Source organism: Dendrobates tinctorius, unplaced genomic scaffold (genome assembly GCF_039654945.1).
Source record: "Dendrobates tinctorius isolate UK_male_01 unplaced genomic scaffold, ASM3965494v1 ptg000145l, whole genome shotgun sequence".
In the NCBI taxonomy this organism is placed as follows: Eukaryota; Metazoa; Chordata; class Amphibia; order Anura; family Dendrobatidae; genus Dendrobates; species Dendrobates tinctorius.
Genome location: NW_027361812.1, coordinates 3,318,458 through 3,332,778, shown reverse-complemented (window position 1 = coordinate 3,332,778; position 14,321 = coordinate 3,318,458). Strand labels below are relative to the sequence as shown.

At 40.2% G+C, this 14,321-nt stretch overlaps 1 protein-coding gene across 3 annotated transcripts in view; it reads left to right on the top strand.

Moving 5' to 3' along the window:
• The window catches only part of ASIC1 (acid sensing ion channel subunit 1), a 523,004-nt gene extending 508,966 nt beyond the window's left edge, over positions 1 to 14,038 (top strand). For all 3 annotated transcript variants that reach the window (XM_073546130.1, XM_073546132.1, XM_073546129.1), the window contains 4 exons: positions 7,136 to 7,227; positions 11,345 to 11,424; positions 11,513 to 11,617; positions 13,280 to 14,038. In XM_073546130.1, the coding sequence (XP_073402231.1) occupies positions 7,136 to 7,227; positions 11,345 to 11,424; positions 11,513 to 11,617; positions 13,280 to 13,384 (382 nt within the window). In that variant the 3' untranslated portion in view covers positions 13,385 to 14,038. The remainder of the gene's footprint in view (positions 1 to 7,135; positions 7,228 to 11,344; positions 11,425 to 11,512; positions 11,618 to 13,279) is intronic.
• Positions 14,039 to 14,321: the final 283 nt, after the last annotated feature.

Here is a 14,321-nt window from a genome sequence, read left to right as displayed (position 1 = left end):
GGATCACTGGTGCATCGCTAAGTGGTCGCTAGTGAGCTGCCACACAGGCAGATCTCACCAGCGACATCGCTGGGGACGGGGGTCGCTACTTACCTGTCACAGTAGGTGATCCTGCGTCCTCCCGCCCGGCTCCACGCTCATCGCTCGTCTCCACAGGAAGAGCCGCAGGAAGCAGACGACGAGAAACAGTCCAGGACGTTCTCGCGCGATCAGCGATGACCAGCGGGGGAGCCGGTCGTAGGTAAGTATCACACATAGCGATATCGCTAGCAATATCGCTGCAACGTCACAAGTTATAGCGATATTGCTAGCGATATCGCTTAGTGTGACAGGCCCTTAAGTCATCAGTGGAATTGCTTTTTTTTACTGATCAGCCACATTGCTGTGTTAGTGTTCACGTTTACAGATTTTTATAAGAATTATAAAATGTTTGCGTGTAGTTGTAATTATTTACACTGGCAGGTATCATTGGTATTAATACCATAAGAGTACTTTTGTTAAATGATAGTACGATAGTTTATATTTTGGCCTTAAACACTGTAGAAGGTCTGAAAGATCTTCTTTTCCTGAAAAAAAATTGATTTGGGTAGATAGATAGATAGATAGATAGATAGATAGACAAGATATCCACCAAATGTAAAGAATCTGACTATCCAAAGTGCATTACAATTGATTCTGCTGTGACCAATACCATTATCCCATGCTGCAAGATATCAAATAAATACAAATAATGTGTAACCCCAACTTCACAAATCTCTTTTGGGGAGAATTATTAGGCTTGTTATGCCAGTTGAAAAATGTAGCAAAGTTGAGCGCACAACCATTTCTTCCCCCAAAAAATTGACTTTTTTGCATTTATGTAACTCTTACCTCTATTAAAAAAAAATGGGCAGGATATAGTGAAAGAGTGCAAGGTCAACTATTTACACCTTTATAGAGATTGTTACATGATAATTTTCATTCTACAATGTATCATTAATATACAAACAGGAGTCATTTTCTATATCTACAAATATTATAATATAAACGTCATATTTATAGATGTAGAAAAATTACTCCTGTTTGTATGATAATGTACATTGTAACAATGTTCTATAAAGTTTTATATAAATGGAGATAAAATGTCCTTGTAGAAGGAAGTGGGAACAAATCCGTCACTATCTGAGCAAAGTAATTAGTATATATTGAGCGTATCAATAGCCCAGGTAAAATAGACACTCTCACCTGGTGTGACATCTCCGTACTCGTCTACTGCAGGCGTCTCCCTCAAGAAGAATTCTGACAAGAAGCAATTCAAGAAGGATGAACTGTACCAGATGATGATGTCGGGCTCCAGTGTAGGCAGAAATAATAAAAGTACCATTTTTTAATAAAGCCGCTTTTTGTTTTTATGGTGGTTATTTTTATATATTTTTTATCACCACATCACCTGGTGAATTTTATCCTTCTTCAGTTAGTATACAGATGTAAATGGTTGAGCCTGTCCCCTTTCAAGAAGCACTGTAACAATTTTTAGGTAAGAGGCAAGAGTTGCGTAACATAAAAAAGTTGTTGTCCTCATGGTGGGTGTAAAAGGATGTGCACAAAAACTTTGCTATATTTTTTCACGAAAAAATTGGTCCAAACTTTTGAAAATAGCTCCTCATAAAGGTTTGTGAAGTTAGGTATACATATTATTTTATTTGTTTTATATCTTTATGGCGTGGGATGGTAGAATTGGTTAGAATTCTCGCTCAGTGTGTAACAAACTCTCCTTCATTCATGACTTCTTCCTTTCTAATTCTCTTAACCTTCTGGCTCTTACTGAAACCTGGATCCAGCAGTCAGATACTACCGCTGCTGCTGCTCTTTCATACGGGGGGCTACACTTCTCTCATACCCCAAGATCAGACAATAGAGCTGGTGGAGGCGTTGGTCTGCTCCTATCACCAAAATGTACCTTTCAGGTTATCCCTCAAGTACCCTCACTTGTCTTCCCTTCTTTTGAGGTCCATGCCGTCAGACTCTACACCCCCTTCTCCATGCGAGTGGCGGTGGTATATCGTCCTCCCGGCCCCTCCCATCAGTTCCTGGATCATTTTGCCACTTGGCTTCCACATTTTCTCTCCTGTGACATCCCTACCCTCCTCATGGGAGATTTCAACATCCCCATTGCTCTTCCCCTCTCCCCATCTGCTACTCACCTTTTATCTCTAACCTCCTCATTTGGCCTTTCGCAGCTTACTAATTCTCCAACGCATGAAGACGGAAACTCCCTCGACTTGGTCTTCTCTCGGCTTTGTGCAGTGGATGATTTTGCAAACTCCCCTCTCCCGCTCTCTGACCACAATCTTCTTTCATTCTCTATAAAGAACTGCCAGGCTGCTCAGGTCACCCCCACTGTCCAGACTTATAGAAACACACAGGCCATTAACACCCAGAAACTTCTGAAGAACTTGCAGTCTTCATTGGCCCCTATCTCCTCCCTCTCATGTCCTGATTCTGCATTGAAGCATTACAATGAAACACTTCAAACTGCCCTGGATGAATTTGCACCCCCTATAAATAGAACACCACAACGCAGACGGCGACAACCCTGGCACACGGTGCAAACACGTTTCCTGCAGCGGTGCTCCAGGTGCGCCGAACGTCTGTGGAGAAAATCCAATCTACACGAAGATTTCATCCATTTTAAGTTTATGCTTAGAACATACAACACTGCCCTTCACCTCTCCAAACAAACCTATTTCAACACCCTCATCATCTCACTGTCCAATAACCCGAAACGTCTCTTTGACACTTTTCATTCTCTACTCAATCCAAGAGTACAGGCCCCAACCACTGAGCTCCGAGCTGACGATCTGGCCAATTACTTCAAAGAAAAAATTGACCAGATCCGACAGGAAATTATCTCCAAATCCCCTCATACCATGCACTGTCCTCCCTCCCCCACTGCATCTAACTCACTCTCTGATTTTGAACCAGTCACAGAAGAAGAAGTAAGCAGGCTCCTTGCATCTTCTCGCCCAACTACTTGCACCAGTGACCCATTTCCGTCACATCTCCTCCAGTCCCTTTCCCCTGCTGTCACCCCTCACCTAACTAAAATATTTAACCTCTCTCTCTCTTCTGGTATTTTTCCCTCCTCATTTAAGCATGCCATCATACATCCACTACTTAAAAAACCATCCCTCGACCAAAACTGTGCCGCTAACTATAGACCTGTCTCTAATCTTCCCTTCATCTCTAAACTCCTGGAACGCCTGGTCCACTCCCGTCTTATCCGCTATCTCTCAGAAAACTCTGTTCTCGACCCTCTCCAATCCGGTTTCTGCTCTTTACACTCCACTGAAACTGCCCTCACTAAAGTCTCTAATGATCTGCTAACAGCTAAATCAAATGGTCATTACTCCATGCTAATTCTCTTGGATCTCTCTGCAGCATTCGACACTGTGGATCATCAGCTCCTCCTCACTATGCTCCATTCCATTGGCCTCAAGGACACCTTTCTCTCCTGGTTCTCCTCCTATCTCTCCGACCGCTCCTTTACTGTTTCTTTTGCCGGTTCCTCCTCCTCTCACCTTCCCCTTACTGTTGGGGTTCCTCAAGGATCGGTTCTAGGCCCCCTCCTCTTCTCCTTGTACACTGCCCCTATTGGTCAAACAATCAGTAGATTTGGTTTCCAGTACCATCTCTATGCTGATGACACCCAATTATACGCTTCTTCTCCTGACATCACGCCAGCCTTTCTAGAAAACACTGGCGATTGTCTAAACGCTGTGTCTAATATCATGTCCTCACTATATCTGAAACTGAACCTGTCAAAGACTGAACTCCTTGTGTTTCCTCCCGCTACTAATGTACCTACACCCGACATTGCCATTTCCGTCTGTGGTTCCACTATTACTCCCCAGCAACATGCCCGCTGTCTTGGGGTCATACTTGATTCCGAGCTTTCCTTTGCCCCCCACATTCGATCACTGGCTCGCTCTTGTCATCTGCACCTCAAAAACATTTCTAGAATTCGACCTTTTCTTACTTTTGACTCTGCAAAAACTCTTACTGTTTCTCTTATTCATTCTCGTCTCGACTATTGTAACTCTCTTCTAATCGGTCTCCCTCTTACAAAACTCTCCCCTCTCCAATCTGTCTTGAATGCTGCAGCCAGGATCATATTCCTCACCAATCGTTACACCGATGCCTCTACCTTGTGCCAGTCATTACACTGGCTACCCATCCACTCCAGAATTCAGTATAAACTTATTACCCTCACCCACAAAGCCCTCCATGGCTCAGCACCACCCTACATCTCCTCCCTTGTTTCAGTATACCACCCTACCCGCGCCCTCCGTTCTGCTGATGACCTGAGGTTAGTATCCTCAATAGTCAGAACCTCCCACTCCCGTCTCCAAGACTTTACACGTGCCGCGCCAATTCTTTGGAATGCACTTCCCAGGTCAATACGATTAGTCCCCAATCCCCACAATTTTAAGCGTGTCCTGAAAACGCATTTATTCAGACTGGCCTATCGCCTCAACACATTAACCTAACCTATCCCTGTGTGGCAGAGCCAAAAATTTTACCATAACCAGGTTCCCCGCATCATGTTCCCACATGCTTTATGCATCCATTAGCCCTCTGTGTCTGTACTGTCACACACTTAACATTATGGCTGGTCCATACAATCAGGGCAACTGTTACCACCCACCTTTCGTGTCTACCTCTTTCCTCATAGACTGTAAGCTTGCGAGCAGGGCCCTCACTCCTCTTGGTATTTGTTATAATCTACTGTATGTGATTATTGTTATGCTGTAATGTCTATTGTCTGTACAAATCCCCTCTGAAATGTAAAGTGCTGCGGAATATGTCGGCGCTATAAAAATAAAATTTATTATTATTATTATAGAGCGCTTTTTTCAATTTTTGAGCGCTTAGGATAGTCATGTTCTTTACATTTGATTTTATGTACCAGACAAAGCAAATCATTTTTTTTTCAGTAAATAGGTTGCAAATCAGTTGCAGCTTTCATCAAGATCTTTAGACGTGTTTTGTTACACTCTGCAAACACCCTGATGTTCTCAGATGCTGCTTGTTGGAACCATTTGTAGCTCTGCCAATCTGATAACTAATCACCTGTGGATGGATGAAAAAGAAACTGAAATACATCCTAAGACCTTGCTGTAGTTGGCTGACTGCCTTTTTGACTTTGGATGAAGTCCATTGTGACTGAAATAAGCCGGGTGGCATGCAGGTTTATGATATATTGATGTTTTTGTGGTATCATTTTAATGTAGATTTTTCTGTCCTCGAGACTAAAAGTAATTGAAATTCTGGCTTGACCAAATTGTCATAGAAAATCAGCAAGTCATTTTTGGGACGAAATCTACCCTAAAATATAATATATGTCATTTTAAAGCATAGCCTGTCCATTGACCAATTTTGATTGAAAATGAACAACTCCTTTGAAAGAGTGAATGCTGTTTCAGTTGGCTTATCAGAATAAGCAATCATGTATATAGTAGGTGGTATAGCAACATCTCTGGTCAACATGTGTCCTGTTCAGGGACCAAGATTAACTGCCATGATTAATCCCACACACAATGCACAGCAGACAAAGAAAAGAGGAGTTTCTGCTCCATTATCTGTCACACATTCAGAAGAAAATAGCATGGATGACATTTTACAGCATTCATGAACAGTGTTGCTGTGACTCCAGCCCTGATATGAAACAGTAAACACTTACTATAAACTGCAGCACCTGAGTGTGCATGTGCCTTTCTCACTGTCTTATAGATGAAATTTGATCCCTGCATCAAAACCATAACCTGCACAAGAATGTACCATTCTTGTACCATTGAATTGATAGTGATCCGTCCAGTGGAGCAGGGTAGGAGGATTCTGATAAAATTAGCAGGATGTATTGTTCTGCAATTAGATATATTACAAAAGTTACTTGGCAAATTGTCAAAAACATTTCAACACTTTTTTTTTACAAAATTGGCATAATATGGAGACATTCCACCATCCATAAAATTCTAGATATTACCTCCCAAAAGTAACCACATCAGTTGTAAAGTAGTTGGATAATTATTTTTATTTTGTTTTTCTGAAGAAATCTGGCCTATGTCTCTCCATTCATACCCTCCAGCAGAGGAACCTGGGGCACATGCTTTGCATGGTACATCTAAAGTGTTCCTCTTGATGTAACTAGATCTATATATTGTATCATCAAGGCTTTCAAATTACTTGTACAGTACATAGCCAGAATGTTATCTCCTGGTCTCCATATACAAAATGATTCCTCTGTGCGCTAAACTTCAGTGCAACATCTTCACTGCTAAAAATATGTAAAGAACAGAGCCCCAAGCGAAGCTCTTTAGCTTAAAAAGGGCTATTTCTGTGTCATTTTTTCATCAGCAGTATGTATTATTACATGGAGACATGAACACACTTTTCATTGTCAGACTGTATTACTTCTGTAAGAAGTATTTTTTTGTTCTTCACAACACTGTGAAGATCCAAGTTGGACGGTAAAGCTTCCGGCTGTCATGCAGACAGACTCTCGGATAATGTAAAGGCAGCCTGCTGTGACTGATTCTCCGTACATTTCAATATAGCTCTGAAATAAACTGTAACAGATTACAGTGAGTATAGATTTTATACATTTTAATTAAAGCATGTTCCTTGATAGTTTGGGCACATCCCAGGTTCTAAATTACTGTACAGTTTGAGGGTATTTTCTTTATTTTAAAAACTATCATTATTTCCTTTTTACCACTTTATAACATTTGTGTGACCAGCCACGGTCTCTACGACCTGACCCTGAGGATTTTGTTATAGATCTTGATGTATATCTAAGCTTGGACTGTCCCTCAGGGAAGCAGGGGAATCCTCCGGTAGGCCCCTGTGAAGGAGTTCTAATGCTCATTATTAATATAGTTAATTCTATATTTACAGAGAACTTCATTATACAAACTGTTCAGTTTAAGATTATATAGAAGCATACATAATAAATCTTTGCACTAGGGTCAGATTATTTTTCCTTGCAGCTGGACCGTGGACAACTAAATTCAATGTTACTGGTGGGCCTTGCCACCCCAGTCTGACACTGTGTATGTCTACATATTCTTATCACTTTACGTTCTTGATTTAACAGGGAGAACATTTTGGTACTGGATATTTTCTTTGAAGCATTGAATTATGAAACTATACAGCAAAAGAAGGCATACGAGGTGGCTGGACTTCTCGGTGAGATATCTCATGAACCAAATCAAAGCTTTCATTTTAGCATTTGTGTACATTCATTATGGTTGTGACTGCCTAGAAATGTGTAGCCCAATGGTTTGCATCAGCCACACAAGGCATAGCAAAAGTATCTCACAAAATCTTTTCATCTTTCCCAAGAAATATGCCAATTTCATTAATGGGCTTTCCCTGAGAAGAAATTGAGCTTACATTGGAGGTCATTCTAACTGTTTTTTTAAGGTTATCCACATAATATTTAATATTTTTTAGAATACAATGTTCAATGGACATTTTCTATTTGTTTTTTTTTTAATTTTTTTTTGCATTCTTACTTTATCATTAGTTTTATACTACCTAATATCTAAACATATAGAAAAATTAGTAATCCAGCTCACCCATAAACTGAAGTTCTCCGGTAGTGCAGCAACAGGAAATGAAGACAACTTGGTAGGGAAGATGTCCAGCAACAGATCCAGAGAGGTATGTGTTAAAAACAGCTTTTTATTTCAAAAAATGATTGAAACATTTTTTCAAATTTTTTTTATATCATATTAGTAAAAACTGCACAACACCCTAGCTATAGGAAACATACCATACTATGACAAAGAACAAGTAGCTTGAAACGCATCAGTATGGTGCATTCCCAGGGATGTGCAATTTTTACTAATATGATGCAAAACTTTTTTTGAAAAATAAAAATTAATCATTTTTTTAAATAAATAGTTGTTTTTTAACACTTACCTCTCCAGATCTGTTGCTGGACATCATCCCTACCAAGTTGTCTAATATCTAAACAGTGTACCTAGACAGTCTTAAATTTAGCATTTGTGATTCATACTGCTTGATATATTTGGTGTATCTTTATACACTTTTATCTAATTTTAAACTACTGCTGGCTTTGACATTCCCTGTTTCTACCAAGTAACCTATGCTTTTTTTTAACAAGGTTCAAAAAGTGTTTAAGGCTGTGTGCCCACGATGCGATTTTTAAGCGTTTTTGCCGCGATTTTCGGCGCAAAAATGCTGCGAAAACGTTTAAAAATCTTGTATATGACGCACCCATGCATTCCTATGGCATTCCGCACATGCTGTGCTAATGCTGCGCTTTTTTCGCATCACGGAAAAAATCACAGCATGATCATTCTTTTGTGCGGAATCGCAAAGAATTGCCGCGATTCCGCACCCATAGGAATGCATGAGAATCGCTGACTTCCCGCATGTGGCTATACCCACCATGCGGGAAGTTAAGCGTCTCATGTGCGGTTGGTACCCACGGTGTGGAGGAGAGGAGACTGTCCTCCAGGCCCTGGGTACCATACCCCTGTAAAAAAAAGAATAAAAAATAAAAAATCGGGGTATATTTACCTTCCGACGTCCCGCGCTGTATTCCCGGGCCTCAGCGTTCCCAGTAATGCCTTGCGGCAAGGTCCTGTGATGACGTGGTCTCGCGAGATCGCTATAGTAACGCGAGACCAACGTCATCACAGGTCTCGCAAGGCATCGCTGGGAACGCTGAGGCTCGGGATGGCAGCGCTGGACGTCGGAAGGTAAATATACCCCGATTTTTTATTTTTTTATCATTTTTAACATTCTATCTTTTACTATTGATGCTGCATAGGCGGCCTCAATAGTAAAAAGCTGGTCACACTTGTCAAACACTATGTTTGACGAGTGTGACCAACCTGTCAATCACTTTCCAAGTGATGCTTCAAATCGCTTGGAAAGTGCTTGAGAAAATCGCGGCAAAATCGCGAACACAATCGCGGTAAAATCGCCGTGAAATCGCGCGGAAAAAAACGCGCGATTTCTGGGAAGGAGTCCGGTTTTCATTGTGCGTTTTAAAACGCTACGTGGGCACATAGCCTTAAACTATCAATAAATGTGGCGAACAGCATGTACACCTGAATTCCACATTAATGTGTATACACAATGTAAGAGACCTTTGGAAGACATTGATATTTTATGTTCATTTCTTCACAATGCTGTCCCTATTCTGACTCTGACCTCCTGGTATTGATCTTGCCATTTCCCTGACCACATGACTGATTTCCTACTGCGTCCTGACTCAGCTCTCTTAGGTTTTGACCACTTGGTTCGTCACATTGCCAGATTGCTCCACTTACAAGCAGTCACACTGTAGATGTAACCTAGCAGGCCCTGCATAAGGCCAGATCTGTGTGTAGGGGCTAGAGACTGAAGGCCAGGGTTCCTTTGGGACCTGCTAAGTAGAGTGACTAGAAAAAAGCCTGTCCTTGGAAGCCCTATTAAGATTTACCAGACTTCTATGCACAGCTTTACCTTACTGGAGAATGATGACTACTTAATTGCCAGTCTTTGATGCGGATTAACAGCAGAATACCCTGATACAGTGATTTAGGGTTTTTTTCTGAAAACTAAAAAAAAATGTCATTTAATTTAGTGATTATAGCTCTAGCCTTTAAGAAAGGGAGACTGCCATCAGACTTTCCGCTGTCTCACTACTTTGTCAGCTGTGTGAGACTTCCTGCTTTTAGTTGGAACATACCCCTGTGTGAGGGAGACTGTGTAATATGGAAACACATGTGATGTCTTTTCTGTTACCTTCTGCTGACTCTTACTTCATGCTGAATGTTATAAAGAGGCAATGTAAGATGGATTAGTAGTTTGTGCTATGGAGGAGCAGGAGAAGACTACAAACAGGAAGTCACGGCCTCTGTTCTGCCTTCATACACGCTGACACGGTGTGCAAATCAGCATTCAGCATAAACCACTGTTCTGTGTCCCAAATAAGCAGACGGTTCTCTGTAGTCTAACTTGTTTATCGGTGAACAGTATAGAACATGCGCAGTAAAACTACAAGGAATACAAAATGACATAGGTAAGTATTCGGCAGATGATAACACAGCTAACACATTTATAGAAAGTGCAAACATTACATGAGAATACATGAGTCCCTGATTACATTCACTGTGAACTGGTAGCTAAACAGTTAATGACATCTCCTAGCTGCTAGACAGTAATAACACCTCTGTAAATCACTGCATTGTAAGAAAACACTGATTCTTACCAGATATGCTTTACCCATATAGCAGACTCAAGTAGAGAAGTCACAGGAAAACAAAGATAAACAGGAGGACAAAATTCACATGTGCATCCTATGAGATAGACAAAAAGAAGATGGAGTCTCCTTCATCCCAGAATACACGGCGTAGTTCCCACAATGCATTTCTTCAATCACAAAGTGCATTGCTTCTGTTAAAGGCACAGGCTCTGAATGCTGTTTAAGACGCAGCTATAAATTCAGCCACCACTAGATGGTGCTATAATTAACCCAGCAATAATACAAACAGATTGCTTTATTCAGAGCACATAACTAAACAGACTGCCCTATATTCAGAAGGCAGAACAGCCTCTTTTGGCTGTCTCTGAACATTATGTAGTGAGAGCCTTAGATCTAGGGAAAATATGGAAAAACTTATTTTTACCCCCACCTCAAAGAAAAACTGATCACATTCTGATCAAACTCTGACCAGAATCTGATCAGAATAATCTGACTGTTTATCTCAGATGGAGAGAAAATGGCCGGCCCACCTACCCTAACTCTATAATATTAGTGGAGTCCTTCTTTTTCAGATTACCCCTTTACAATCAGCTATGTCTTCTTGCAGATTAACCCATTAGATATAGCCATGTTCTGTTTTTTCCCATTATAGTCAGCTGAATCCTCCTTAAAAAAAAAATAATAATAAAACGCAGTAAAAATACAAGGACATCTTATTACATGGCTTAAAAATAACATTACTCATTATGATGTCTAATTCAGGTTCCTGGAAGTAGGTTTTTGCATTTTGCTGATTATCATCCCATTGGGATGCATTAACGAATTAACTTACCATGTTTGTCATCTGCTTTTGATGAATTTATGAGGAAAAAAAAGGTAACTCAAAAAGTTGACAAAATTATGACATAGGCCAAATTTCATTTCATACACTGTATATGCACTGTCACTTTTTAGGTTTTTCCATACTGTAGTTCCTCTTTAAATTTCAAGGTCCTGCATAATAATTATTTGAAATTTGGGCTTGCTTTAATGATTTTTCTCACATGTTTACCACACTATGATTTTGTTTTTTTCCTATAGGGGACATTGGAGGACAGATGGGCCTGTTTATTGGTGCAAGTATCCTAACAGTTCTCGAGCTCTTCGACTATGCGTATGAGGTAGGAGCAGGCAATCTAACCGAAAACTAAAACTGTACACTGGTCCTAGGAAAATGGCAGGATTAATGGTGGATGGATTTTTTTTCAGGTTTTGAGATATAAACTGTGTGGAGGTGCAAAATGCGGGAAAGATTCAAAACGTAACAACAATGACAAAGGAGCAACTCTAAGTATGGACGATGTAAAGCGCCATGTAAGTTATGGAATAAACTTCTAACATTATAATAGTCAAAATACTCTGCCATTAATTTGCATTAGTCATCGTTATATTTTCCTTTCTAATTTTTATTACCGTGTATGTACGTTAACATTGGCGCAAACCAGAAACTATTGTAAAATTCTTACACAGTTTTACATTGGCCTTTTCATATACAGGGGAGCTTGAAAGCTTGTGAACCTGTCAGAATTTTCCATGTGTCTGCAGTCTAAAGGGTAAAGTCTAACCTTGTGGAGTGGGAGTGTAAGGAGACTTAAAGGCCATTCATAGCTCCTCTGGGAAATTAAATATGCAAAATACCCATTCAGAGAGAAAATGGACTTGAACTCTAGCACCACCTATTGGAAGTAGCAAGCCTAATAGTCAATATTGACCCTTTAACAAGCTTTGCCACATGTCTCATGCTTTGCAATAAGGATAGGCAATGCTTAGAAGCACATGTCTGTAGCATGACAGTCAGGTAAGAGTTGGCAACCTATTTTATTTAAAGAACTCTGATCTATCAATGTCTGATATTCACAATACGTTTGTGGACATGAGTCATGCCGTGAACAAAGGATATTTCTTAGGCTCTCAGGAGAAGAGTTGTTTATACTCATCAGGCTGGAAAAGGTTACAAAACACCAACCCATAGTCAAACATATTGTGTACTTCTAGAGGAAATTTAGGGCCATTATTACCATCCCCGGGAGCAGTCAAGCAAGAAAGATCACTTCAAGAGTAGTGCGTATTGTAGTCTGTGAGGTCCCAAAGGAACCCAAGGTAGTACAAAGACCTCTCTCACATTAGCTTATGTTCATGAGTCCACTATTAGGAGGACATGGGACAACAATGGCGTACATGGCAGGATTGCAAGGAAAAAGCCAGGCTCAGCACACATGAGCATGCTGCCACTTACGTTAGGATATATGGGATCACACAACTGTTATTTTACACACTGATGCAGCTACATTGAGATAGTCTGAGTTGAGGTTTTAATACTAGAGGTTAGGACAGTCCCAATTGGGGTACACCTTGACGCGGAGGTTTTTTTAGTAAAAAATAGCGTTTACTAAGTACAAAAATGTTATTTATATGTACTATTACTATTACTTACAGATGGGTATATGTTCATTTTGTCTCCATGTTAGGTTTTGTCTAATAATGTACAAATAATAGTAATGCATTTAACAACTGACAGTCATATTCCTTTTATCCAGGAGGAGAAACCAGGGGCACTTTACTCCTTTTAAAATAGACCATAAATCAATGTAATTCTAATTATTTCTTATTTTTTTGTATTGTAAAAGTTTGTCCTGAACTATGTTCATTTGTCAAAAATAGATAAAACTTTAATAAAAAATGTAGTTACAAAAAAAAAGAAAAAATAGATTATAAATTCAGCATGTTACGCCATATATACACTCTTGTGTGTTTTCCTTGTCTTGTTCACTCTCTTAGTCCATGGGCACACAGCTAACTGGTACAAAAGTTCAATAAAGGTTGCTGGTTGCTGGGCATGAATATCGGTACACTGTGTTTCTGGAAAGCTATTAAAGAACAGCTGTAACAGCCTTATATAAAGTACATTTTTTCCAGCATTATTTTTTATTTTCTCAATTGTTCTTGGCTATTATGAATACTCTGTTCTCATTACAGGCTCCGTGTGAGGGAGTGAGAGGGCACCCAGCAGGTATGAGCTATACAGCTAACATTCTCCCCCACCATGCGGTACGCGGAGCATTTGAAGACTTCACATGCTGAGACCATGTCCTGAAACAGTCAAGAGAGCAAAAAAAAAAATCATCATCTGAAAGTAGCAAGAGTTTATGAGAAACGGAGAAGAGATCACAAGAGCCTTGGCGAAAATCTATATAACCAAAAATGGCATCACCTTAACTATAAAGAGTGCGAATCTGTTCTGTGTGAGAGAACATGGCCTAATGAGCAATGCGAGAATGAATGAGAGACTATCACAACCTCCTCATGCCTGTGTCAAAGAAAACACGTTGTACTAATGATGGCATAGACGTTGTGAGCAGTAGAAGACCCCTATAAAACTATACTTACCACGGATCAGTAGCTGAAAGTCTGACATCTTCAAAAAATATATATATATAAAAAAAAACATATTTCTGCAGACCAGTGACTACTCATAATGACGAGCACCACTAAAAACAGTACAATGCATCCAACATCAGCCAAGAAAAAGGCATTCTGTCCTCCAAGAAAAACTGAAGACGGAGAAAGGCATTTATGAGTGATAATGAACTGCATAGGATCTTACATATGACAAGATCGGATGCCATCAGACCGGGCAGTACATGTTTAGTCTAGCTGATCCATACTTATCATTATTTAAAGAAAGGGAAGCTCTGCTTTAAAGGTTCTCATGCATAAACAGATTTTTGAAGATCATACTGATTTCTTGTACCGATTTCTACTAATATAATATGAGTTCCCCTCCAAAGGCAAATGTTAAAGGAAACAAGGATTGGGTGCATTGAACGTTGTTCCTGTGGGAAAGTAGCCTCATGTAAAGTATCTAACAGTAACTTAAGGTCAGGGTGATGTAAGGACGGTCAGAAAGGAGCGCCAGCAGTGTGTGGATTAGGGTAAACTGCAGCTCCAGCCGGGCACCTCAGGGGAGGAAAAAGATTAGAGCAGTGCAATAAACCCGGTCAAAAAGGAGCGCAAAAAA